Consider the following 24,907-nt stretch of genomic DNA (forward strand, 5'->3'; position numbering starts at 1 on the left):
GCTACATAGTTGCCTCTCATTCCAAAAGGATCCATGAAACACCTGATCATTCCTGGCGCTCCAAAGGGCGACTGCGCATGCTGTGAACAAAATGTGCCACTTATTGCCGTGTCGAGCCCGCGACTGCTGCGAACACAAGAGCTCTCTTACTTCGATGGATGACGCGACAATGTCTTGCATCCCTAGCTTGGACCAGAGGGACTGCGCCAGCTTGCAATGTAACAGGATGTGGTGCATTGTCTGTGCGGCCGGGCATAGATCACACCCGTTGTGTGCAACGAGTTTGTCCCAATGCTTTTTAAGTATATTGTTGCGAGTGTTGTGTCTGTCTTGAAGGGAAATCCATAGGAAAACACGGTGCCTGTGTGGTATGATCTTGTCCCTAATATACTTGGTTGTCGGACAAGTCTTTCCTCTAAAGGTGAACAGCTGGTAGAAATAAGAGGTGGTGACAGACTTGTGTCTTAGAAGGGGCTCCCTCACATCTAGCATACATTCATGTGGCTGAATATTATGCAGTAACTCGAGCATGTTGTGAAGCTCCTGAGTTGCTATGGAAGAGAGGTTTGGATGTAGCCGAATGCTCCATTGTCCATCTCTAAACTGGGAAGCCACTGTGCAAAACTCGGACGTGGAGAAGGAGAAAAGAGACGGGAAACATGCCATGAGCCAACCAGGTTCGAGCCAATGGTCATGCCAGAAAGCAGTGCCCTGTTCGTACCCAACCTTGCATTTGGTAGCCTCGATAACCATATGCAAGGTGGACCTGAAACCTCTCCAGATGGCTGTGTCCCGGTTTTGTGGAGACCAGGGGATTTCCTTGTGACAATATGCGTGTGCAAACCAGTTGTAGCACGGCACGTCGCGTTGCTGCAAGATCCTTGCCATGAACTTGCAAACGAGGGCCCTGTTGTGTGCTGCAATGTCTCTTACCCCCAAACCTCCATGTTCTTTTGGCAAAGTAACCACATCCCAAGCGACTAGGCAATGCCCTCCGTTGACTTGGTTTTTCCCTTGCCATAAGAAGCCCCTTAGGATTTGCTCGACCTTGTCTAGCGATTGTTGTGGCCATAGAAAACAGCTCATGAAGTAACTGGGGATCGCTGCCAACACTGCGTTGACCAAGGTGAGGCGCCCCCCCCCCCCAAGACCGAAAGGTTGCGAGCCATCCAGACAGACGCTTGTCTACTTTGTGAATTACTGGCAACAACAGTCCATGAGTGATCTTGTTGAGAGAGTGGGGTAGTCCCAAGTACGTGCTTGGGAAAGCCGAGACCTGACATTGTAGAATATCTGCTATACTCTGACAAGTCAGATCGTCTAGGCAGACTGGCATGATAGTGCTTTTATGATAGTTGATCTTAAGTCCGGTGAAATCACTGAAAGCTTGTAGAATCCGTTTGATAACCCGTGCTTGTTGGATACCTCCTTGCATTAAGATCAGCATGTCGTCATCATACTGCAGGAGCGGGAAGGGGCCATCGCCCCCAAAAGGTTGAGGTTTCCCGCTTGGTGTTCCTTTTGGCAGAGCTGTTGCAAAACGTCGGCTGCCAGGATGAAGAGGTAGGGAGAGAGGGCGTCCCCTTGCCTTAGACCACTCCTTAACATGATTTTCTCTCTGGCAGATCCATTGATAACTATCCTGGACAAACTAGTTGATAGGACGTCATGTATCCATCTGACCCATCTGCTCCCAAAACCTCTGGCTGTGAGTATGAGCTTCAAAGCATCCCAGCTAACACTATCAAAAGCTTTCTGAAAATCTAGCTTGAGCACTAACATTGGCTTTTTTCTCTTTTTTGCCTGCTGAACCAGTTCTGCTGCCAAAGCGAAATTTTCAGCTATGCATCTTCCAGGCAGAAAACCAGATTGTAAGGGGTGTATGAGGCTTGGGATGATACGTTGAAGCCGGACTGCTAAAACCTTCGTTGTAAGCTTGGGTATACTATGGACCAAAGCAATGGGCCTGAAATCCCGGATATCTGTTGGGTTCTCTTTCTTTGGAAGAAGCACAATATTGGCAGTGTTGATGCCGCTCAGGTCACTGCAATGGTCATAGAAAGCTTGGAAAAATCGCATTAAGTCCTCCTTTAGCAGCCCAAAAAAGCTCCTATAGAACTCATTGGTGAAGCCGTCGGGCCCTGGGCTCTTATTATTCGGAGCTCTCTGTATCACTGTTGCTATTTCAGCCCAGGTGAACGACACTTCCAAAGAGCTTAGATCAGTCTGGTCGTATAAGCTTCCGGGGTCCAGAGTTGGCAACGACTCGGAAGGTGTGCCGAAGATGCCGTTGAAGAATTGTGTAGCAATTTGAAGTCTGTCTTGATCATTGTAGAACTCTGCATCGTCCTTAACTAGCAGCTTGATCCTGTTTTTGCAATGCTGGCAGTTGGCAGCAGCGTGGAAAAACTTGGTGTTCTCATCTCCCAAAGTGCAGCCTCTTATTTTAGCTCTTCTTCTCCAAAAGATGGTTTGCCACAAAATAATTTGCTGGGCTTTTGAGTTGGCATGGTTTCTCAGAGAGGCCTCCAGCATGGATAACTGCCTGCGTTCCTCCATGGAGTCAAGGTATTGAACCACATGATTGCAGTTGGCTAGAATCTCTCGCATGGGTGACTTCTTGCGTTCCCAGACCCTGATAGCAGCTCTAGTCCTCCTCAACTTCAAATTGATCAAAGTGGCGGCTGATGCGAGCTGCCTGGTTCCTCTCTCCCAACTCTATGATATCAGATTCCGGACCTCTGGAATGAGCAGCCAGTGGTTCTCAAAGCGGAAGAAAGAGCTCTTGAGTGCTACCCTTGAGAAATCCACACCGATGAGCACATGGTCTGAAGTTGTGGCAGAAAGGGTAGTAGCGGAGGTGTTGAGGAACCCCATGTTCTAGTCGGCGTTGACAAGCACCCTATCAAGCTTTACCAGTGTAGGTTCTGATCTCTTGTTGGACCAGGTAAATCTTCTGTTGGCAACTTCAATGTCGTCAAGAGTGTGGTCTCTGATCCATGTGTTGAACCTGTCCATCAATGCCCAATTCTTCCTGCCTTGCGACTTCTCGTGCTCAAATCTGTACATGTTGAAATCTCCGATAACGATCCAGGGCCCCGTTACTTGGTCTGCTGCATGATTCATTACGGCAAAGAACTCATCTCGCTCAGCGTTGTCGCACGGGGCATACACCATGGACAGGACGAAGCTGTCGTTGTTGCTCCGGGACTAGAAACTGACAATTATAGTGAACATGTGCTTGAAAATCTCTGAGCCTGAGACGACATTGTCATCCCAGGCCAAGAGCAATCCTCCAGCTGTTCCGTTGGCCGGCATGTGTACGAAGGATCTTTGAGCTGCGGGGGGGGAAGGAGGCTGCCTTGAACGAGTCCACAACCTGCAATTTAGTCTCCTGCAAGCAAACAACACTCCGGCGACTAGCAAGCAGTGCATCTTTGACCAAAGAGCATTTGTCAGAGTCCCCAAGCCCTCTAACATTCCAGTTAGCAATCTGCATGAAAGATAAGGGAACACTCAGATAACAGAGGAATAGACATGGCAATGGGTGGAACCAGACGAAATGCTAGATTGATAATCGAAAGTTGCTCAGACGAGCTTACAAGGCTTTGAATGCAAAGGACAGTGGAAAGCAAACATGTAGCACAATGCAGATACATAGTCCAGCAGGACCAAACACTAGATGGATGATCTACGATACAATGCATAAGCAGAAGGAGAAAGTCGTTGGGGGAGGCTTGAACTAACATGCATTTGCTTGAAACATCGTTACTCAGTACCATGGTAAATCTATTCATGATCAGACCCGGTCGACTCAGAAGAACCAGGGGCAGCACCTGACGCGTCAGAGGAGGATGAGCTTGCATCCGTACAGACGGCCTCGAAATTCAGGTCGCAGCAGTGTGCGAGCAGCTTGGCCTTGCCCCTGGTCAGAGGCCTTGGGGTGCCCTGGAGAGGTAGCTCGACGATGGAGGCCGCCTTGACGGTCTTGCACCTCTTCCGTCCTGAGGAGCGGCGGCTGTTGCCCTCACCGGCAGCCGGGTTGGCAGAGGCCTTGTGCTTGGAGGCGCGCTCGATGGGGTCAACGCGGACCCCGTCATACATCTGCCGAATGCGCGGGCTCCGGCGGGGGAAGGTAGTGTGGCCGCATGGGGCCGGATCCATTGCCTCCACCATGCCTCGCGCCGCTGCCGCCACAGCATGGGCGTGCGGGGCCGGCTCCGCATCCTCCTCCGCGCCCTGCGCCGCTGCCGCCGCGGGCGCGGCCGGCTGAGGTGGCACCAGAGGCCCATCTGGAGTTGGGAGGGCGATAGTAGCTGTCGCAGCCGGGGGATCTAGGAGTTGCAGGGTGGGTGGGTGGCTCTGCTGGTCGGCGGCGGAGGGTTGGAGGGGAGGAGCACGACAGTTGCAGAAGCGAGTAGCAACCTCCAGAGGCAGGATTGCGCAGGCCCCGTGCTGCATATCCGTGCACGCAATAGGCGAGAGGAAGCCCACGGGCAACAGGCCGACGAAAGGGCCGGGCACGGGACGTACATGCCTCGTACAAATTGGCCTGGCCACCATCACCTGATGGGCCTGGGCTCAAATTTGCGCCAAAGATCTGTCAAGCCTGGGGAAGCGGCTCTCGCCCGCAAGCGAAAGAAGAGGTCCAACATCAGGAATCAGCGAGTTTGGGACGAAAGCTTTGGGTAGATGCCTGCAGTCGATAGAAGGTAGCAGTGGAAGTGTGCGGGGACAGAATTCTCCTGAGAGGGTTTTAGGCCAGAGCTTAAAAAGGATAGATCTGCAGGTGTGGTGTTCGATCTTTCCAAGGGTGAGATCAAAGCAAAGGAAATGGTTGTGGCTCGTGCTGGTAGGACCGACCACAACGATGTCAGAGGTCGTGCGATTGTTGCTCAGCTTGACAGAGAAGGTGAAGCTTAGGGTATTAGCGTCAAAGGCGGCCTCCACATGTGGCCGCCGGACCTCGGTGCCAAGGAGGATAGGTTTTAGGCAAAGCCGGTCCTCGTCCTCGTGTGCTACCTCGCCAATGGTGGGGATGGCGAACGTGTCTACCTTCCGGATCCTAGTCTTAGCTGAGAACTTGATCATTGCGAGGATATCGCCAAACGTGGCAAAGTGGGGGTATTGGAAGGCGCGGAAGGCCCGGTCAGCCATGGTTTCATGGGATGCCCGCGAGGCGCGTGGGTTGGCATGACCACGTCTGATCCCACGGGCCGGACCGTGGTCGCCGTTGTCGGGGGGGTGGTAGCTGTTGGGAGGGAGGGTGGGGAGGAGTGCGAGCCCAGCGTGCGTGCCACGTCCCAGACTTCGTTAATGACGACGTCGGCATAGATGACGGCGCCGTCGATGCAGTGGAAGGCGAGGTGGTGTGGGATGTGTTGAAGAGCTTCGACTTTGACGAGGACAAGGATGCTGGAGAAGTCATTCCCGTGGATACAGGCATAGCTCACCCCTAGCAGGCTAGCAAAGCCAACCATGCTGGATTAGGCCCCTCGGCGATCCCACAGTTCGAGCGGCATCTTCTCGAGGGATAGGCTAACTATGTGACGGAAGGAGAAAGTAAAGGAATTGTCGCCCGCATTGTGCGGCATGATGTCCACCCTACGAGTATCAGTCATCAGCGGGCTGGCTCGCAGGGCGGCCACCTGCTCTGCCTCGCGGAGAAAGACTACAAACACAGTGCCAGTGGCGCACCCGGCGAACCGGATATCTGTGATGTTGAGCCAATCCGCGAAGAGGCGTTTAAGCCATGGGAGGAAGCCGGGCATGGGAGGAGTGATGTTGACGAGGCAAACTAGGGCATTCTGATCAGGGAGGAGGGGGTAGTGCATGTCCAGGGAAGTGGGGCGGCCTCGGACCACGGGCTCCATGGAGATGGGGGGTGCGGGCTCGGGAGGAAGCAGGGCAAGAGAGCTTGAAGGAGTGGGGCGGGCTGGAGAGCTTGGAGCAGCGGTAGGCATGGAGGCCGCATTATAAGGGGGGAGGGGGCAGCGCGCGAAGACGATGAGCCGCGTCGGGAGTGGCATTAGGAAGCCACATGGCCCACACGTCTGCAGAGCCAGCAGACAATGGGGTCTCTACAATCCTTGCGCCGGTGGCTGTAGGCTAGGCATCGAAAGCATCTAAGATGCAAATCTTTAGGCTTTGCAGTCCTCTCTCATGTAGTGGAGGCGATGCGTTGCGCAGGAATCGCGTGATTCCCAGGTGCCGGAGTGGACAGGAGGGCCTGCAGGTAGGAATTATGACGCATGACAGGCGTGCTATTAAGTTGGTTTTCGCGATAAATGGCAGTAACATCCTGGTAAGCCGGAAGACCCATCACATCGTATTTGTCGAGTGAGCGATCAGATTGGGCGTCATGCGCGGCAGCCAGCGGGTGAAGAGGGTTTAAGGCATTGGCATGATTGCTGTTGCATGGGGCATGCAGCCTTGGGGTCTCACCCTCAACAGATCGCGGGAAAACTGGGCTCGAGAGATCACGCACACTGCACGAGGGATTGGAGGGACGTTGCACCGTGCCAGGGTGAGGTCCTAGCAACGATGGCAAGCGGGAGTGCGCGGTGAACGGCCGTGGCGTAGAGCGTGCCGCTAGGCTGGTACGCTTCTCTTTGCTCAAAGAGACTGAGACATGTAAAGTCAAGATGTTTGTATTCTGATCCAAGGTGCAGTAAGAACTTTTAGTACTAAGCTTACCTTTTACTTTTATTTTCTTTTAACTGAGAAGTGTAGAAATTAGACACACTAAACCGTTGGATATAATAATTAAAGAACTAGAAAAACATTTCACAGTGTGCTAGGTAGTGAACAGAAATCATTGTCAGATGCTCCAAAGTAGATTTAGTTGGACAAAATAAGATAAATTTAAACTGTCTAGTGCAAACTCAAGTAGGACAGCATTGATCACGGACAACCCAACCAAAACAAGAATTAGAACACAATACAGATGCATGAGTGATAGTGATGAGCGAGAAGCTTGTGCGGTATAATACACCAGTCTTACAAACATATCGACGAGTGAGTCCTACACTCCCCCCAACCAAAACAAGAATTAGAACACAATACATATGCATGAGTGATAGTGATGAGTGAGAAGCTTGTGCGGTATAATACACCACTCTAACAAACATATCGACGAGTGAGTCCTACACTTACATCAGTTGATAGTTTGATACCACCAATGGAAGACAATGGAAGGAAACTAACATTTCCAACAGGTGAAGCAAATGTTTTTCTTCGCCAAAATAAGCTCAGTTTCATAGCTGCCAGACTGCACATCAGCACATGTATATATGCAACCCAAGCAAGTGAAAAGGTCCCTCTGTGAAGGCATCTTGGAATTGCATCTCCATCAGCCATCCATAATTGCCTATTACAAACACATGAAAAATTGACAACCACCAGCCATCCATAATTGCATCTCCATTACATGGAATTGCCCGCACGAATCTTCATCAAAATCAAGTGGTGTGGGAGTTAGATGTGAGTTGGTTAAGTCTCATCTAGATGAGAGCTAGACACACCCATTCTTAATACGCTATAGTGTGCTATTATTTTCAGTGGCATTAGCACAACTTCGTTGGTGCGGACGGAGCTCATAGTTCGGCCCAGGCACCACCGTGCAGGCGAGTTGGTCATGGCCGTGTCCAAGCCGGAAAGATCCCTGTGGTGCGGGCAGCAGTCGACGTTGGAGTGACGTGAGTAATTAAAGTGAGGCTTTCTTTATTTTAGGGAAAGTGTGGATTCTTAAAGCAACAGCCCAGTCATACAATTAGCAGAAAACCTCTTCACGGTTTGAGGGAGTTGTGAGGCATACCTCAGTCAACAAGAGTTTATTATCAGGTCCTGGCTAATGTGAGAAGTAAATGAACATTAGATTATATTCAGATTCTTTTCAACAGATCTCTTGCTCAGTTCCTTCCTGCCTCAACGTTTCTACTTCAAAATTCAGCCAACAAAGCAGTGATGGTCTGACAGAAATACCGTATTTCTCTTTAGACTCCAGCAGGAAGTATTTCTATTTCGGGAGGGGAGTTTCTTAAATCCGTTTCCTGATCCTCGTTTCTGAAAGCCAATATAGCAAGCTCTGCACTAAGAGGAGCAACTTACTGCTTTACTATGGAATGAAAAACGTTTAAGCGATTCCCGTTAGTGTTCAAAACTTAGCATTAACAGCCTCCGCCCGGCCCCCCACCTGTGGCAGCCGTTCGCTGCCCTGTCTCCTTCCGCGATGCCCTCATCTCCAACAACCCACCTGCTCCGCCTTCAAGTGTCGCTGCCCCTGCTAGCAGGCTTCAATCGATGGTTGTCGCCCCCTCACGCTAAGACCACGCGCGTGCCAGGTTTCCCGGAGCCGCGCAGGATGCCCATGCCGGCCAGAGCACTGCGCGTCATCAAGGAGATGGGGGTTGGCGCACGGTTCGGAAGCGCTTTTGGTGGCGGGAGGAGAAGCAGCATCGCCGCATTAATGGCAGGAATCCAAGGCCAGCGGCTCCGTGCCCCCTTTCTCGCATCCAGCATCTCTTCTAAACCAGAGCTGCAGGCTGCTGCTTTCGCTGTCTCTCCCCTCGCCATTGTGTTTCCTCCTGCCATAGCCCACCTCGGTGCCTCCTCTGCTCGCAATCTGGGCATACATCGCGTGCGTGCCACGTCCACCTCAAGCCCAGGCCATCTGCCGCCCCCGCCGAACCTGCTTTGCCGGCTTCATCGACGGCCCCTCCCGCGTCGGAGCTGAGGACTACCAGTTCTCCGGCTGCCCCCGCCGCTGTCGTCGCCCCCCCACCGCCGATGAAGAACCCGGTGCCTGACGTTAACTTGCGCCCCCGGATGGTCTCCGCTACGGTCGCTTGGTCTCCGGCGCTGGCCAACGCTGAGCGCGACCTCGAGCACCACGCGGTCATCGCCACCACCCTGGGCAATCGCCCGTCCTTCACCGTCCAAGACGTCTCCGTCGCCGCCTCCATGCAGTTCGGAATTGCTCGCTCCGACATCCATGTCTCTGTCTTTGAGCCCGGTGACTTTCTCATACGGTTCTCCGACCGCCGTGTGAGAAATACCGCGCTCTCGGACACGGCGACGTTGCACTTCGGCCGTGCGGTCATGCGTCTCTCGGCGTGGTCTAGAAGAGTGGGCGCGACCCTCATCAGGCTCCCGTACAAGATCAGGGTGTGCCTGGAGGGCCCGCCACGGCACGCGTGGTCGATTGAGGGCGTCAAGCAGCTCTTCCCACCGCCGGCCATCGTCGACCACATCGAAGAAGAAACTTATAGCGACGAGGAGTCGGCCTGCTGCTGTGCGTGGGTGTGGGTGCAGGATGCCACCAAGACCGCCACCATGGGCTCTCTCACTGTCGAGGAGCCGCCGGATCAAAGCTCTGCTGACTTCCATAGGCAGCTGATGGAGGGGAGCAGCAATGGCGCGGCGACGCGCTCCAGCCCCGTCAACCTGCTTGTCTACCCAGTTCTGATTCACCTCGACCGAGTGTACGACTACACGGTGCAGCCAAAAATTGACAGCGGCAGAAGCTCCATCAGCGACATCAGTGGCATACCATCCGACGACGACGGCTCGCTGGTGTACGACGACTGTGCCAAGTGGCACTACCGATGGACGCTGCGCTTTGAGGACGGAACCTTCCCCGCACTCCGAACTGGCAGGCGTCCGGTGCACTCTCATCTCAACTTCGGTGATCGCGACGGCTGCGGCGGCTCATCTGGCAGCAACGACAGAGGCAGGCCGGGCGGCGGAGGACCCAGCCGCGCCTCTGGTCGAAGATCCAGCGACGGCGGCCATCGCGACAACGCCGACGACTCCTTCATGCGTGACTCTTCTTCCGGCGACCCTGGCTGGCAACGCCGTCTATGTGCACCAAAGGGCGCTCCGGTCAATGTTGCAATTGATGATGGGGCCGGGAGACAGCACGCCCACGCCTCTATCCATGTTGAGGGCCACTTGCTGCACTGCCCTGGCGAGGCAGCCTTGCCCGTTGGCCTGAGAGCTGGCCTCCCTGATGATCTGGCTCTGCTTGATGCAGCAACACCGGGCATGCAGATTGGGAACCTGGTTCCCACCCCTTTGCCTGATGGACAGAGTGCAGTTGCCATTCCCATGTCTCCTGTGGGAACAGGTGTGCTGCCGCCCTCTAACCCTGGCATGGACGACAGGGCTCTGCATGCGCGTGAGGCTCCGTCCGGGTTGGCCCCGGTCAACTCTACGATTGACCCAGAGGTGTCTGATCCTTGCATTGCTGTGGGGAACCAGGCGAGACAGTCTTCTCTGCAGCCCACAAATGAAGCCCAGAGATCTTTGGGCTGGCCACTTCTGCAACCCACAAGTGAGGCCCAAGGCTCCCTGGCCCCAGTGATGGAGGACCTCATTTCCTTTGGGCCTCCTGAGATCGCTACATCCCCTAAAGAGATCCAGCTGCAGTGCTTCGTCAACTCGTTCACCTTGCTTTGCCCCACCCCTGTGCTGCCAACGCCGCCGCCAACACCACTGCCACAGAAACACACCCTCACCGACGACCAGTGCCCGAGTGGGCGCCTTGCCGGCAAGCCCAACTACAGACTCAACTCACTGACCAAGGCACAATCCGTGCTCCTCAAGAAGAATGGCCAGCTCCCCAATGATGAATCACCGACAACCGAGGCCAATCTGCAGAAATACAAGGACCTGTACAAGCGCCCAGTCAGCTCAGAGTTCATCGCGGCGGTCACCTCCCTCGTCTCCTCCACCGGCAAGCCCAGTAGTTGCGCCGCTGCAAGCAAGGCACCGCGAGCATCGGCTCCTGGACCTGCGGTACAGTGAGCCCCGATTCCGTGGATCAGGTTGCTCAAAGTTTCCATATGTATCCATTCACCCTGAAATCAGTTGGTCAATTGTGGAGTCATTGCATTTCTCTAGCTGTTGAGTCCTGGCAACCTCGAAAAGTTTATCTGCTGAAGACCATGTGGCTGTGTTGTTTTAGTAGTATTCAGTCTAGCGATGACTGCTCCCTTTTTATGTGTTCTGGCATCTGTATGCTCTGTGTCATTTCTGATATAGATGACCTGTCCTATGTACTACAAGTTAGTATCTGTTGCATGGGTGAAGCTTCATGTGTGTCCAGCCCCAAGAAGTCTGCTCCCCACTGCTGTGTGCCTACAACTATTTGTTCCCTGTTTAGTTTGATCGGCTCGCTGCACATCTCTTTACTTCCTGCTGTTGAGGGCTGCTGGTTGATATTGGTTTCCCAATGGATAACAACATTTTAAGTTGGAACATTAGAGGGCTAAACAACCCTGCTAGACGGAAAGTTGTAGCAAATTTTGTTCAGAATCATCAATGCGGACTGGTCTGCATCCAGGAGACCAAACTGAACGTCATCAACAACCAAATTATTTCTGAGTGTTTGGGGAGTCGTTTTGTCAACAACTTTGCATACCTCCCAGCTGATGGTACCCGTGGCGGAATCCTCATCGCTGCATCTACAGATCATATGAAGATTACTAATCTTACGCATCTCTCTGGCATGTACTCTTTGACTGTAATGGTCACGGATCTTTCTTGCAATTTTGACTGGATGGTTACTGGAGTATATGGGCCTCAAGCTGATAATGAGAAATCCAACTTTTTGCTGGAAATGAGACACCTGAAAATAGTTTGCTCTCCGGAATGGCTTATCCTTGGGGATTTTAACCTGATTAGCAAGGCAGATGAAAAGAGCAACCAAAACATCAATCTGAGACTGCTGCGAAGCTTTAGAGCAGCGATTGACGATCTCAACCTCAAAGAATTACCACTCACTGGTCGACGCTTCACATGGTCCAATGAGAGGCTCAACTGCACCATGACAAAGATTGACAAGGCTCTTTTTACCGAGGAATGGGAGGCTAAATTTCCTGACTTCCAAATGCTTGCTGGGTCTACCAAAATATCTGACCACTGCCCTCTAATTCTCAAAAAACTCAATAACAAGAGATTCTCTGGTTTTAGATTCGAAGCTTGGTGGGCAATGCAAATAGGGTTCAGAGAAACCGTTGAACATTTTTGGAAGAAACCTTTCTCCTGCTCCGATCACATTCGCAGGCTACACATCAAGCTCACCAGGACGGCAAAAGGCCTCAGAAAATGGAGCAAGCAAATTCTTAAAGAAAGAAAATTGGCTGCTGATATTGCATCCGAAGTGATCTTCCAGTTGGACGTCGCACAAGAATCGCGGCCACTTTCTGTTGAGGAACTAAAGCTGCATGTTTTTTTTCAAGTCCAGATTACTTGCACTAGCTGCCATTGACAAGATCAAGTGGCGCCAACGATCCAGGTTGATTTGGATCAAAGCCGGGGATGCGAATACAAGATTATTTCACTTGCGAGCAAATGGCCGAAGAAGAAAGAACCACATCCCCTTCTTACATGTGGATAGTAGAGTTGCAACGGAGCACAATGACAAAGCAGGGGTTTTATTTGATCACTTCAACACCCTAATGGGGCAACGCCAAGCAACTGAAAAGTGTTTGAACTGGGACTACATCAATATGCCCACTGCTGATCTAAGCCACCTTGATCAGCCCTTCACTCTCGAGGAATTGCAGACTGCTATTTTTGATATTGCCGCTGAGAAGGCACCTGGGCCTAATGGATTTATCAGGACTTTCTTCAAAATATGTTGGCACACTGTCAAGATTGACCTTCTCAATGCAGTCAACCAGATGTCTGCTCTTGATGGCAAACAATGGAACCTCCTCAACACGGCGTACATCGTGCTTATTCCTAAGAAAGAAAATGCCCTCAGACCACAGGACTACAGACCAATCAGCTTAACTCATAGCGTTGCAAAAATACTTGGAAAACTTCTTGCCAGCAGAGTTGGTCCTGAGTTACAACACATCATCTCGGTTAGTCAGAGTGCTTTCCTTAGGGGAAGAAGTATTCAAGAAAACTTTCTTTATGTTCAAAACCTGATCCAGAGTCTACACCGTGCAAAGAAACCTACCTTATTCCTGAAGCTAGACATTGCAAAAGCATTTGATTCGGTTAAGTGGGACTATCTTCTTGATGTTCTGAAACAAGTGGGATTCAGCCAAAGATTCAGAGACCTGATTGCTATCTCGCTCGCCTCTACCTCTTCGCGGATCATCCTAAATGGTGTAGCTGGGGCTCCTTTTCTTCACCGCCAAGGTCTGAGATAGGGCGAACCGCTCTCGCCATTGCTCTTCCTGCTGGCCATTGACCCCCTACAACGAATCCTTGACAAAGCTACTGAGGAACATTTTCTTAGTCCAATCAATCATCACAGTGCCTCAGTCAGAGTCAGTCTTTACGCAGATGATGCTGCCCTATTCATGAACCCTGTCCGAGCTGAAGTGGCTGCTCTTCAATCCATCCTTGCAGCCTTTGGCAAGATCTCCGGCCTCTGTACAAATTTCAACAAATCAGCAGCATACCCAATTGCATGTGAGGACCATGTGATTGAGGAGGTTCTAGCTGAGTTTGAGGGCGAAATCAGCTCCCTCCCGTGCAAGTACCTTGGGATGCCTCTGAGTATTCGCAAGCTTCGGAGGGTGGATTTTCAAGTGCTCATTGATAAAATCGCAGCAAAGCTTGCGGGCTGGAAGGGAAAATTACTTAACAGGATGGGACGGCTGGCTCTCATCAACTCGGTGTTAACCTCCTTGACCACGTACTATCTGGCAATTTTTGCTCCAACCAAGTGGGTTGTAAAGAGGATTGACAAGCTTCGAAGAAGTTTTCTTTGGAAAGGAGAAGAAGAGGCCAAAGGAGGCCACTGTGCAGTCAATTGGCAACAAGTATGCTCCCCCAAAAAGCTTGGGGGCCTTGGAATAAAAAACCTAGCTTTCTACAGCAGATCTTTGAGATTAAGGTGGGCTTGGTACTCCTGGAAATACCCCAATAGGTCTTGGGTTGGATTGCAAATTCCATGCACTAGCACTGACATGCAGCTGTTCAACGCCTCCACAATTGTCAAGCTTGGTGATGGTCAAAGTGCTAAATTCTAGAGTAGCTCATGGCTAAATGGCTCTGCACCTAAGGACATCGCCCCAAACCTACATAAGCTTGCAAGGCAGAAAAATGCCTCGGTGGCGGCTGCTCTCCATCGGGGCCGCTGGATGAAAGGAATCGAGCAACTTAGCACCACTGAGGATCTAATCAGTTTCATTGACCTTTGGCACTGGATACAAGGGGTTAACCTCTCGGATCAACCGGATGACATTGAGTGGAAATGGAATGACAACAAATCATACACTGCTGTCACTGCTTATGATGCCCAATTCATCGGAACCATTGCGAAGCCTGAGTTGAATGCCCTTTGGAAAGCAAAGGTGGAGGGAAAGATCAAATTCTTTGGTTGGCTTCTGTCTCAAAATAGACTGCCAACTGCTGACCGTCTTCGCGCGAGAGGATGTGAACACAACGACACCTGCTCCCTTTGCGACCAAACGATTGAGACTGCCGCTCATCTGATCTGTGGCTGCCCATTTGCAAAGGAAGTGTGGCAGAAGATCAACACCATGCTGCCTAACTTTCAACTTCAAGCAACCTTGCCGTTCACCTCCATCGCAACCTGGTGGAGCAGTTTTGCCTATGGGCAGCAGAAAAAGGCAGCAGCTGCGCTATACTTTGCCTGGAATATTTGGAATGAGCGAAACCGAAGAATATTTCAAAACCTGTCTTCAATTGCTGATATGGTGGCTTGCTTAGCCAGGTCTGACTTAGCATACTTGGACATGGCCAACGTGAGGCCTTAGCTTTGTATATCTGCTGTATCTTTATCTTTTTTGTCTGCCTTAGGGCTTCAGACTTTTTCCCTTGTAAATTCCTGAACTATAATGAAAAGGCAGAGCACCTGCCATTAGCCCTCAAAAAAAAACAATTCAAAAAAAAACTTAGCATTAGAAAAAAAATGTTACAAGTAATGGGGCAAAGCTAACATGTCTCGTGTGGTATTGCTAAATAAAGGGTGTCCTGCCCAGCTTGTCGTAAAGAGCGCGCAAAAGTAAAAATGAAAATGACAATTAGAAACAAATTCAAGGAACTCAATACAGTCTAGCAGAATGCTGGGTAGACAGTACGGGACAAAAAAGTACTGTGAGGTAACATTATGGTCAACAAAATCATAAGATGCTGAAAAATAGATTTAGTTGGATGGCGAGCTATCAATTTAACAATCTAGATAGAATTCAACTAGGAGAATAGTCCTCGCAGTGACAGCTCTATGTAATCAAGAACTAAAAATAAATCGGGGGAGTGTAAGTGATAGTGGTGAATGGTGAACTTATTGTATGCATGGTATCATCCCAATATTACTAGACATATCTATATGTTAATCATGTTTTTTCTGTTTCCCTCAGAAAGTCCTCTTCCCTTGACCACAAAACAAGATGAAAGAACTATGTTTCCTAGGTTTTGAAAGAACTGTCTTACAAATGCATAAAAACAGGGAGAAATGAATATTTGGCATTGATGGATAATAGTATGTACATATTGTAGAAGATATTTACTTGCACAAAATAAATGGAAGAGAGGTGAAAATGCAAACCATTTCACATATAAATAATGCACTCTCAGTGTCTTAAACTACCCATAGCAAGAGCTAGCAAGTTGCGACAATAACCAGTAATACATGATGGCAAATAGATTGAATGACTAGGTTCATTCAGGCAACTAAGCTTTACCAATTTACCCTTACAAAGTCTTCTCTAACCAACATTGTTTGAAGCCACAAAAGTCATGCACCCAAACACCAACAGATAAAGACATAGGACTTCGGACATATCCAAGCTACTGGCACATTAAGTCCATAGCAACTTATATTTTTTCATACCGTGTCGTGTCATTCTGCACTGACTCTCACTGACCAGCTGACGGCCATTCTGCAAAACAGGGAATGTAAGGTAGACCAAACCTGGATTGTGTAGAAGTGGAGAAGACACGCACTTTCTGATTATCCATATTGTACGACATTATTAACTTCTGTTTGTTGGTAACGAAAATCACATTACAATCTGGATGGACTGCAAACATGGTATAGGAATAGGAGTATCCTTTGTGATGCCTTGTGAACAATTTTAAAACGCTCATTGTATGCTTTAGTGCCCACTTTCCATTAATGTAATCCTCTAGAACCCAAATATAGAGTTGGTAATCATCAACATTCTCAATCCTCCAAGCATACAAGAGCCCCTGAGACTGGCCAATGGAATAATGTGTAAACAGGGTTGGCAAGTCATCTGGCATTTCAATCTCCCTCCAAACTTTCCCCTCCGCGTCGACCGTGACTATTGAGTTACTAAAGGTAGTCAAATGCATAGCGCCATTCAGAAACACATACCCTGCATGTCTATTCACAGTGGTTCCAGAGGCCCACTTACTCTGAACAGAAGTCCACCGCCCAGTTTCTGATGAGTAGATAGACACTTGTCCGTGGTTTGGTGCCTCGGGTGCAGACAGGGCAAACGCCACAAAGCGGGAGGGAACGGCCGCATCGAAGCCCAAGTAAATGAGTGGTCCGACATTGACGATGCCTTGAACCAAAAATTGTATATGAGGCAGCACAGTCCACTCCTTAGTTGCAGGATTGCACACAACATAGTCATGTCCGCCTCCGCCTCCGCCTCCGAGGGAACGGGATTTCGCGCAGTCGCAAAGGAGAAGGCCGCCGCAGCATTGTTCAAGCCACACGCGTTTGTAGTTCTCGCGCAGGAACTGGAGATTGAGGTCGACCAGAGGCGGGCCTCGCCCAGATAAATTACGGACACAGATGTTACCTCCGAAGTTGAGAAAGAATCCGGCTAGGCTCTGCGGCGACTTCTTGAGGATTTCTCGGTCGGAGCAGAGGGCGAACCACGGCTTGGACACGCACTTGAAGCGGCAGAGTGACTTGTAGGGCACCCGCGAGAGGATCTCGACGAGGGGGCCTTCAGGGATGCTCATGCTCTCCACCGGCTGTTGTTTCTGCTTCTTCTCGTGCAAATGGCAGAGACGATTTAGTTTTAGGTTTCTAGTTCTGGATGGAAGACTGGAAGAAGGATGAGGCGGGGTAGCAATTAGCAAACCTCACAAGCCACGGTAGCAATGTCGGGGAACGGCAGCGTACGATGGGGCGGACCGCCGTCGTGGCGGCGCCGGCCGCCGGGTGGCCGGCGGGCTGTCCTCCTCCGTGCAGCCATGCCTGCCTCCTCCTCCTCCTCCTCCTCCTCCTCCTCCTCCTGGTGGCATCCTCCACCGGTCCACCCCGTCTTGTGGATCAGCGCCTCGATGCCCTCGCCTCGGCTCCCCAGAACTGTCTCGAGGTCTAGGGTTTGGGATGGGGAATTTACCGGCTGCGGTGTCCTCCGTGCGAGGGAGAACGGCCCAATTGGTTTCCAGCCCTAAACGTAATCATATGATTTCCATGAAAAAATTATTAAGGGGCGCGCGACAATATAGATCGCTTTTATGCGACACTGTAATTCAGCTCGTCAACACGGAGCTAGTAGTGGGCCGCACCAGTACCCTAGTTCGTTCGTTTAGAGCATCTCCAACAGCCGCGCCAAACAAGCACCACGCCGCAAAATTACCCATTTTAGCGCGCGCGGAACCGGTATAGTGACTCCAACCGGCGCGTAAAAACCGCGCATGCGGCATATCTAGTTCAGCGCGCGGGTCGAAACTCCATCGCGTGCCGCTTATTTGCTGCGCCCGCTCCCGCGCGCTGGACTCTCACGCGCTCGCTCGCAACTCACCCCCCTCCCCCCTCCAGCCGCGGCGCCGCCACCGCCCGCGCCATCCGGCAACTGTTCCAGCGCTTCCCCGGCCTGCCCCTGCGCTGCAAGGTATGTATTGCTCAAACTTCATGATTTTGGTGCATGTTGATTGTAGTTTTTATAGCATAGTATTCAACATTTTAGATGAGTTCGTCGTATGATTCTTTCAAAGAAGAATTTGATATGGAAGAGGAGGATCTTGCAATGATCCTAGCTATGCACATCAATAAAAAAACCCGAAGCACGGTGGTTTGGTTATGGGTCGGCAAAAAATTTGGAGGGATAGGATCGATACCCACGACAGATTGATCAGGCATTATTTTGCGGAGAATCCCACATACTCCAAGTCGTATTTTCGTTGCCGGTTTAGGATGAGCACCGAGTTATTCAGGCGCATTGCAGAGAAACTAGCGAGCCATGACCGATTTTTTCAACGAAGGAGGAATGCTGCCGGAGAGCTCGGGCATAGCACCTTTCAGAAGGTGACAGACGCTTTGCGTATGTTGGCATACGATATCCCGGCTGATTTAGTTGATGATCACTTGGCTATGGATGGGCATGGAATGGACGATAAAGAGCATCATGATTTGTACGTTGTTGTGTTTATTGCACTATTTGTTGTATTGAACGATAAACTGTTTGTTTGAGTTGTAATAATGAAATTGAACTATTTTATTTTTGATTTTTTTTGTTTGTGTTTGATCTTTTTGCTTCTGTTTTGGAATGCATATGTTGTTTGTGCCAGAGTCGCGCGCGCTGCTCGAGGTGCGCGCGCTGCATTTTAGCGCGGCTGCTAGAGTCAGCGCTGCCCGCCGCGCCAAACCAGACGATGGGCGTGCAGCAAAGTAATTTTTAGCACGTGACGCGTTCGACGGCTGTTGGAGATGCTCTAACACAAAAGCAAAAGGCTGAACCGCTTCGTTCGCTTCTGGAACCGCCCGAGACAGGCGATCAGGAGGCCACTTTCCTACCGCTTCCTCAACACCGGAGACGCTGGGTCCTCGTCCGTCTTCGTCTGCCACTCCAGTGACGGGAGCGGGCGGTGAGCCTTCCAATTTCTCTCTGGTAGAGGTATAGGACAGGCGTAGTTTGTTTTTAGGGGTGCCCCATCAACGATGGGGATAACACCGTGTCAAAACAATTTGTTTCTGCTATTCCTCCGTCTTGGTGATGTTCTAATGGGCAGAGCCAGGGAACAGGTGGCTCCCTTTTCTTGCCGGTTTTCAGATCGGATAATATTTGTGGCTGATGGTCGGCGTATGACACTCTTCGGGGTGGTGTTGGTGTCGGCCATTGCAATTGTGTTTGATGTCTTGCAATGAAGGGCGTGGGTGGCGGCATGCAACCGCGTTCCTCTTGTCCGACCGCGTCGAATGAAGTTGACGGCACTAAGATTTAGCGAACACGGGGAAGAATCCCGGCGACATGCCATAAAGCCTCGGTCTCATCGCTTTGCGGCGGTCTGGTTCATCGGCTCGAAAAACATCCTTATATGCAAAGGTGTTTCTCTAGATCTTGGTATGATGGCAGTACCCATCTTTCTTCAACGTTGCTTCTGTGGCGGAGGAGGACGATGGTGGACGATGTTTTGGTATGGCACCAGATTCAACCGAAGCGAAATTCTAGTTTTAGTTTTTGTGAAGTTTTTGATGCAATATTGCAAGACATCTATGTATGTTTCTCGTGATGACCACATGTGTACTCTTTGTAGTATGTTTGTCTATTGAATATATATGTGGTTAATTAAAAAAAAAAGTCTGTTCGTTTGTAACAGCGTGCGACCAGCAGCGCTTACATAGGAGAACCTGCTCATACGATCCTCTCGAAAAAAAACATGCTCCTACGTATGAGCCATGTGTTTTACCTTTTTTATATTTTAAAATATTATAAATATGTATCTTCTCAAAAAAAAAATTAAAAATGGTCATTATACGTTTAAAATTATTCATGCAGTGCTGAAAAAATGTTCACTCAATTTTTAAAAATGATTGTATAATAAAAAGAAAATGTTTGTGCCATTTAAAACATGTTCAATGTTCCAAAAAATGTTTGTGGCATTTATTAAAAATTATACAATGTAAACAAATGTTTGAGTAAATTTAAAAACTGTTTTACAAATATACTGTTCGTGACGTTCCAAAAAAATGTTCATGGCATTTTTTTAATATAATGTAATAAAATATTTTACATTTGTTTGGAAACAATGTCCAACATGTATTCAAAAAATAATTCATCATGTATATGAAGAATGTGCAAGGTGTATAAAAACATTACTTGTGTATAGAAAAAATATATAACATGTATTAAAAATGGTGATGTATATTTTAAAAAGAACAGGTAAAGAATGAGAAAAAACAAAGAAAACCGGTAAAAGAAACGCAGAAAAAAAACAACAACATGGAAGATTCAAACATTGGTCGAAACTCGTCTATAGAACCTTCCCAAAACCGCTAAACGGGTTGAAGACTCCCAGCGTCAGAGACGAGGCTACGATAGGTCTTGCAGTAGGCCAGAAATGGTCTGGGAATTATACTTGCACTACTCACTAGTTAGTGATGTATATCCTGGCATCGCTTTGTCTCACCCACAGCGACCGAAGGAGGTGTCACTAGTATTGGACCAGCCCAGTAGCTTCGTTCTTTGCTTGTTCGTTTGTTCTTTCTTTCTTGCTTCTCGTTCATTCCTTTCTTTGTTTATTACTTTTTTCTAATTTTGCATATATTTTAAAATAGTCTAAATACATAAATTTAAAAATTTATTAACTTACAATTTAATAAAAACTTCACAACAAATTTTGAATATATTGAGTCAGTGTAAAAAGTTTGTTCATGCATTTTTTTATGATTGTACATGAAAAAATTGTTTGTCACATTTCAAAGGTATTCAGCCATTTTTCAAAAATGTTTATACAACGTAAATTAATTTTTTTGTAAATTTTACAAATATTGTTTCCACTAAATAATTAAATAATTAAAAAAATTAACATAATTTGTAAAAGGTTTTTTTACAATTTTCGAAACGTGACATTTAGTAAAATGTTCACAAGTTTCAAAAATGTGTTCATGACATTTGAAAAATGTTTACACACTCAAAAAAATGATCGCCTAATTTCAAAAAATAAGTTGTCCTTTCCATAAAATATTCAACGGGTATTTGAAATCATATGCATATCATTAAAAATATATTCTAACATGTTTCTGAAAAAAGACATCATGTATTTGGAAAATGCTGAATGTGCATAAAGAATATGTTCTTCATATATGTGAAAAATGTACATGTATTAAAAAAAGTATACATGTAAATGAGAAAAAGAAAAAAAAGGAAAAGAAAAAAAATCACAAAGAATGTTCTAAAACTGGTCGGTAACGATTTGTAGAATTTTCCCAAAGCCGCTTTATTGAGCCAGCCCACTAAGGCGGAGCACAAATCATATGTAGAGATACAACTCACGAAATCACTAATGAAGAAGCACTTGTTGCACAGAAGAAGCATCTCACGGAAGGAAAAAAATATTATTTTTTTTAGTTTACGAGCTCGTGGAAGGAAAAACAGAAAGCATTTTTTTCTGTTTTCGAGAGGCAAACCCATGCTTCTCACAGCAGAAAAAAAACTCATTCTTTCGCAGAGTTATTTTTTCAATTTGTTTGTCCAAAAACTAAGAAAAACCGATGAAAAATAAAAAAGTCAAAAAATCTGAAAAAAAACATTTAAAAGCTGAAGATGCATGTGAAAAAACAAAAAGAATAAAAATTAAAGAAAACGCCGACAACGGCTGTGAGCGTGTCGTGTGACGTGCTTCGGCCCACCTCAAGTGACCTTTGGAGAGCCTCCTGAATGAACGGTTTTTCATTAGTTGCTCTCTACAACTCGCACTAATAAAAATCGAGATGTACTGCACTTTGCGCTATATATCGCCTGCTGGTAGCACAATCATAGCGTCGTTCACGAGGATCCCCCAGCGGCCTTAGCCTGGAGCATGGCGAACCAGCCAACCAGCACACGGCAGAAAAGCAATTCCAATTTTTTTCACTATTTTATTTCAACTGGTTTATTTGGAAGCAATTGGGATTTGAAAAATGTTCACAAAATTTCAAAGATGTTACAAATTCGAAAAAAGTACAACATATGAATAAATGTTCCCAAACTTTAAAAATGTTCACTAATTAATAAAGTGTCCATGAATTCAAAAACTCTAGGAGGATTCGAAACATATCATAAATTTGGAAAATGTATACAAAATTTAAAAATGCTCACAGATTCAAATGTTCGTGAATTCAAAAATATCACAATTTTAGAAAATGTTCGTGAATTTTCAAAAAATATTTGTTACATTTGAAAATTTTGGAATTAGTACATTCTCTTAAACTCAAAAATTATAAGATGTTTTGGATATTTCAATATGAACTACATCTGTACTGAAATGATTTGAAACGGAGGGAGTAGATACTAGCTGGAAATTAAACAGGACCAGAAGTACATGTACGTACAGTCTTTCCAAAGACAACGGCAGCACATGCACAGGGAGTAGATATTACGTAGATGGAAATTAAACTACGTAGATGGAAATTGAACAGGACCATAACTAGTACGTGTACCTACAGTCCTTGAAAAAACAACTGCAGTACATGCACAAACACCATGTATGCATACACGCTAGCTACGTACATCGCACACACACACACACACACACACACACACACACACACACACACACACACACACACACACACACACACACACACATTGATAGATACATACATACATCTTGTTCATCTGCGCCCATCACGAAATTAAGCAAAGTAAATAAGTAATTAAACCTCAAGACGGTCAGACCCTGGCGGTTGCGGGGGCGGCGGTGCCCATGCCCTTGTGGTGGTGGTCGCCGTACTGGTGCTCCGCGCCGTACGCACCTGCGCCACCGAACTGGCCGCCGAAGAGCCCGGCGTGGAGCGCCATGACGTAGAGCAGCTGGGTGAAGGCGAGTATGACGATGAAGGCCTCGAGCACCCGGAGGCGCCAGCCGCGGTGCCCGCCGACGTGGATCTCCTTGCACGCGAGGCCGAAGGCGAGCGCCGTGATGGCCCAGGCGACGAGGGCCGAGGAGGCGCTGGTGGCGAGGCTGTCCCCGCGCCAGGTGCGGACGTGGTGCACGCCGGCGAGCTTGGAGGCGGCGCCCACGACGCCGGCGAGGATGGCGAAGAGGAGGAAGTAGAAGGTGGCGCCGTTGCCGGCCACGCCGGCGTAGTTGGTGGTGCCGTTGATGAAGTGGTTGAGGTTCCAGCTGGCGAGCCCGATGACGACGATGTACATCACCAGGTTCAGCACCAGCAGCGGCGCCACCATGCTCCGGCTCACGCCCGCCATTGCTGGATGGTTTCGTCCAACTTGTTTGCACGTACACTACGTCGCTGGATGGAAGAATGGAAGCTTAGCTGTGGCCTGTGGGTGATTTGATCTGGAGTGTAGTGGGATAAAATATATAGGGAGCGAGAAGCGGGACAGGTGTGATCCGCGGCTTACAGGTGTTGGACGCGTGGCCGGAGACGCGCATGGGGCTTTACACCAAGCTGCTTCCGGTAGCCGTTGGCGGGAGACGCCGGGTGGATGGTTCCAGCGCTTCTCGTACGTACTCCTAACTCAGCTCCCGGCCGTACGTGGCGGGCTGACGGTCGTGCCCATTTACATGTGCGTGCGCTCGTGCCCATTTACCACACTACCCTGCGCTATCGGTTGCTTCAGTCCGAAGTTCGGTGTTCACTCCACTTTGCTAAAAAAAACAGAGCTTCTTAATTCTGGGGTTTATGGTGCGTAAACCATTTCTAGCGGCAGGCAAAATGTTGAAACATAGGGTGGGAAAATCTCTAAGCGCCTTTGTACGTGTCAAGGGATATAATGGGCAGTTTAGTCTCACCCTGCTAATAGGGGAGGAATTAGACCTTTTTATAAGGGATTCTTTTCCACATGCTATTGAAGTTTGAGAAGAGAAATGGTTCCCGCAACGATGTGGACGTGGGAATGAGCCGAGAAGAGCTCATACCTGTGCGATTAACAGGCGCTCTATGAATCCGAGACAGGAGAGGCGTGATTAGATTTTTGGGGACTGTCTCCTACATGAATTCGTCTGCATCCATTACGTCGTCTACATTCGCGTCACTTCTGTCATTACGATGTCCACCGAAGCCGAGAGACTCACTGCCGAGAAGGCTGCTGCTGATAAGAAGGCGACCAAGGAGGCTGCCGCGCGCCGCCGCTATTGCCAATTGGCCTACTGTAAGGGTTTGTTCTGATCCTCTCCAAACTTTCAAAACTCCTCAAAATCAGCTTCCTGAAACTAGCTTCTACTCCACATAGCGATTTGCCGAGCGTTCTACACCTCGTAGCTTCTCCCAGCGATTTGGCCCGCTGGGAGGCTGCTTGCCTGTTCGGCTAGAGCTTGGGCCGGTTGGAATCAGCCCAGCTCGGGCCTGACAGGTAGCGGCAGGGATGCACCTTCGGGGTGGTCTTCTAGAAGGGAACCTGCGGGGATGGCCCTGTATACGCCGGATATGGAGGTGGACGGGAGCTCCGGCCGGCAGCTGACGGGATCCGACCGTGGCGGCGGGGGCGACGGCGGCTGCAAGGTAGGTCGCAGAGGGGATTGCTTGGCAACGCAGCGATTCGAGGGAGAGGGGAACTGCTCGAGCGCGTTGCTATGACCGTATTGAGTCGGGCTGGTGAACCGTTTTCTTTAGCGGTGACATTTTTGTTGTAAATAGGGCGAACTTCTCTTTCTCATTTTTCTGGAGCTGGGCTTTACGGGCTTCGAGTTTTTACACATGAGAAGGGCTCAGCTTCTCGAATACAGCTTCTAGGAGCTCAAACGTTCGGCACGGCTTCTGTCGAGAAATTTGAAGAGTTAGAAGCTGGAGGAGTTCAGAATAGGCCCTAAGGTATAACACATTTATCCGGCTCCTATTTTATTTCCGCGTGTGTTGTACTAGCGATTTGCATAGATGTTTCTATTATCTGTGTAGTAGATATTATGATCAAGTATCAGTATGTTAGTATTGTTTACGTCATGCTCATAATTTATTGATGAATTAAATTAATCAAAAAAATGCTAATATACTCTACACAAAACCTGTTCCATTTGAGAAAACACTAAGATTTGTTGACATACTCCAACA

General features: G+C 48.8%; 2 protein-coding genes across 4 annotated transcripts; both read right to left on the reverse strand.

The window, feature by feature from the left end:
* Positions 1-14,766: 14,766 nt before the first annotated feature.
* Positions 14,767-17,165, reverse strand: LOC123187290 (F-box protein At5g49610). The gene is made up of 2 exons (XM_044599115.1): positions 17,052-17,165; positions 14,767-16,956 (listed from the first exon to the last, which is right to left on the reverse strand). The coding sequence occupies exons 1-2, from the start codon at positions 17,163-17,165 to the stop codon at positions 15,847-15,849; spliced, it is 1,224 nt and encodes a 407-aa protein (XP_044455050.1). The 3' UTR covers positions 14,767-15,846.
* Positions 17,166-22,290: 5,125 nt separating this feature from the next.
* On the reverse strand, positions 22,291-23,177 carry LOC123187306 (membrane protein PM19L-like). Of its 3 annotated transcripts, none has more exons than XM_044599154.1 (2): positions 22,932-23,177; positions 22,291-22,901 (listed from the first exon to the last, which is right to left on the reverse strand). In XM_044599154.1, the coding sequence occupies exons 1-2, from the start codon at positions 23,103-23,105 to the stop codon at positions 22,569-22,571; spliced, it is 507 nt and encodes a 168-aa protein (XP_044455089.1). In that variant the 5' UTR covers positions 23,106-23,177; the 3' UTR covers positions 22,291-22,568. The 3 variants fall into 3 exon arrangements, with proteins under 3 accessions (XP_044455089.1, XP_044455080.1, XP_044455069.1); XM_044599145.1 differs by having other exon boundaries at positions 22,291-22,890; positions 22,921-23,177; XM_044599134.1 differs by having other exon boundaries at positions 22,291-23,177.
* Between the last annotated feature and the right edge of the window lie 1,730 nt (positions 23,178-24,907).

The sequence above is a fragment of the Triticum aestivum genome, chromosome 1A (genome assembly GCF_018294505.1).
Source record: "Triticum aestivum cultivar Chinese Spring chromosome 1A, IWGSC CS RefSeq v2.1, whole genome shotgun sequence".
Classification (NCBI taxonomy): domain Eukaryota; kingdom Viridiplantae; phylum Streptophyta; class Magnoliopsida; order Poales; family Poaceae; genus Triticum; species Triticum aestivum.

Excerpts from the sequence above, each read along its gene's own strand:
- LOC123187290 (XM_044599115.1), bottom strand. The coding sequence starts at position 17,165 with ATGGCTGCACGGAGGAGGACAGCCCGCCGGCCACCCGGCGGCCGGCGC. Across the intron at positions 16,957-17,051 it reads TTGCTACCGTGGCTTGTGAG|AAGCAGAAACAACAGCCGGT; the intron begins GTTTGCTAATTG and ends TTGCACGAGAAG.
- LOC123187306 (XM_044599134.1), bottom strand. The coding sequence starts at position 23,105 with ATGGCGGGCGTGAGCCGGAGCATGGTGGCGCCGCTGCTGGTGCTGAAC.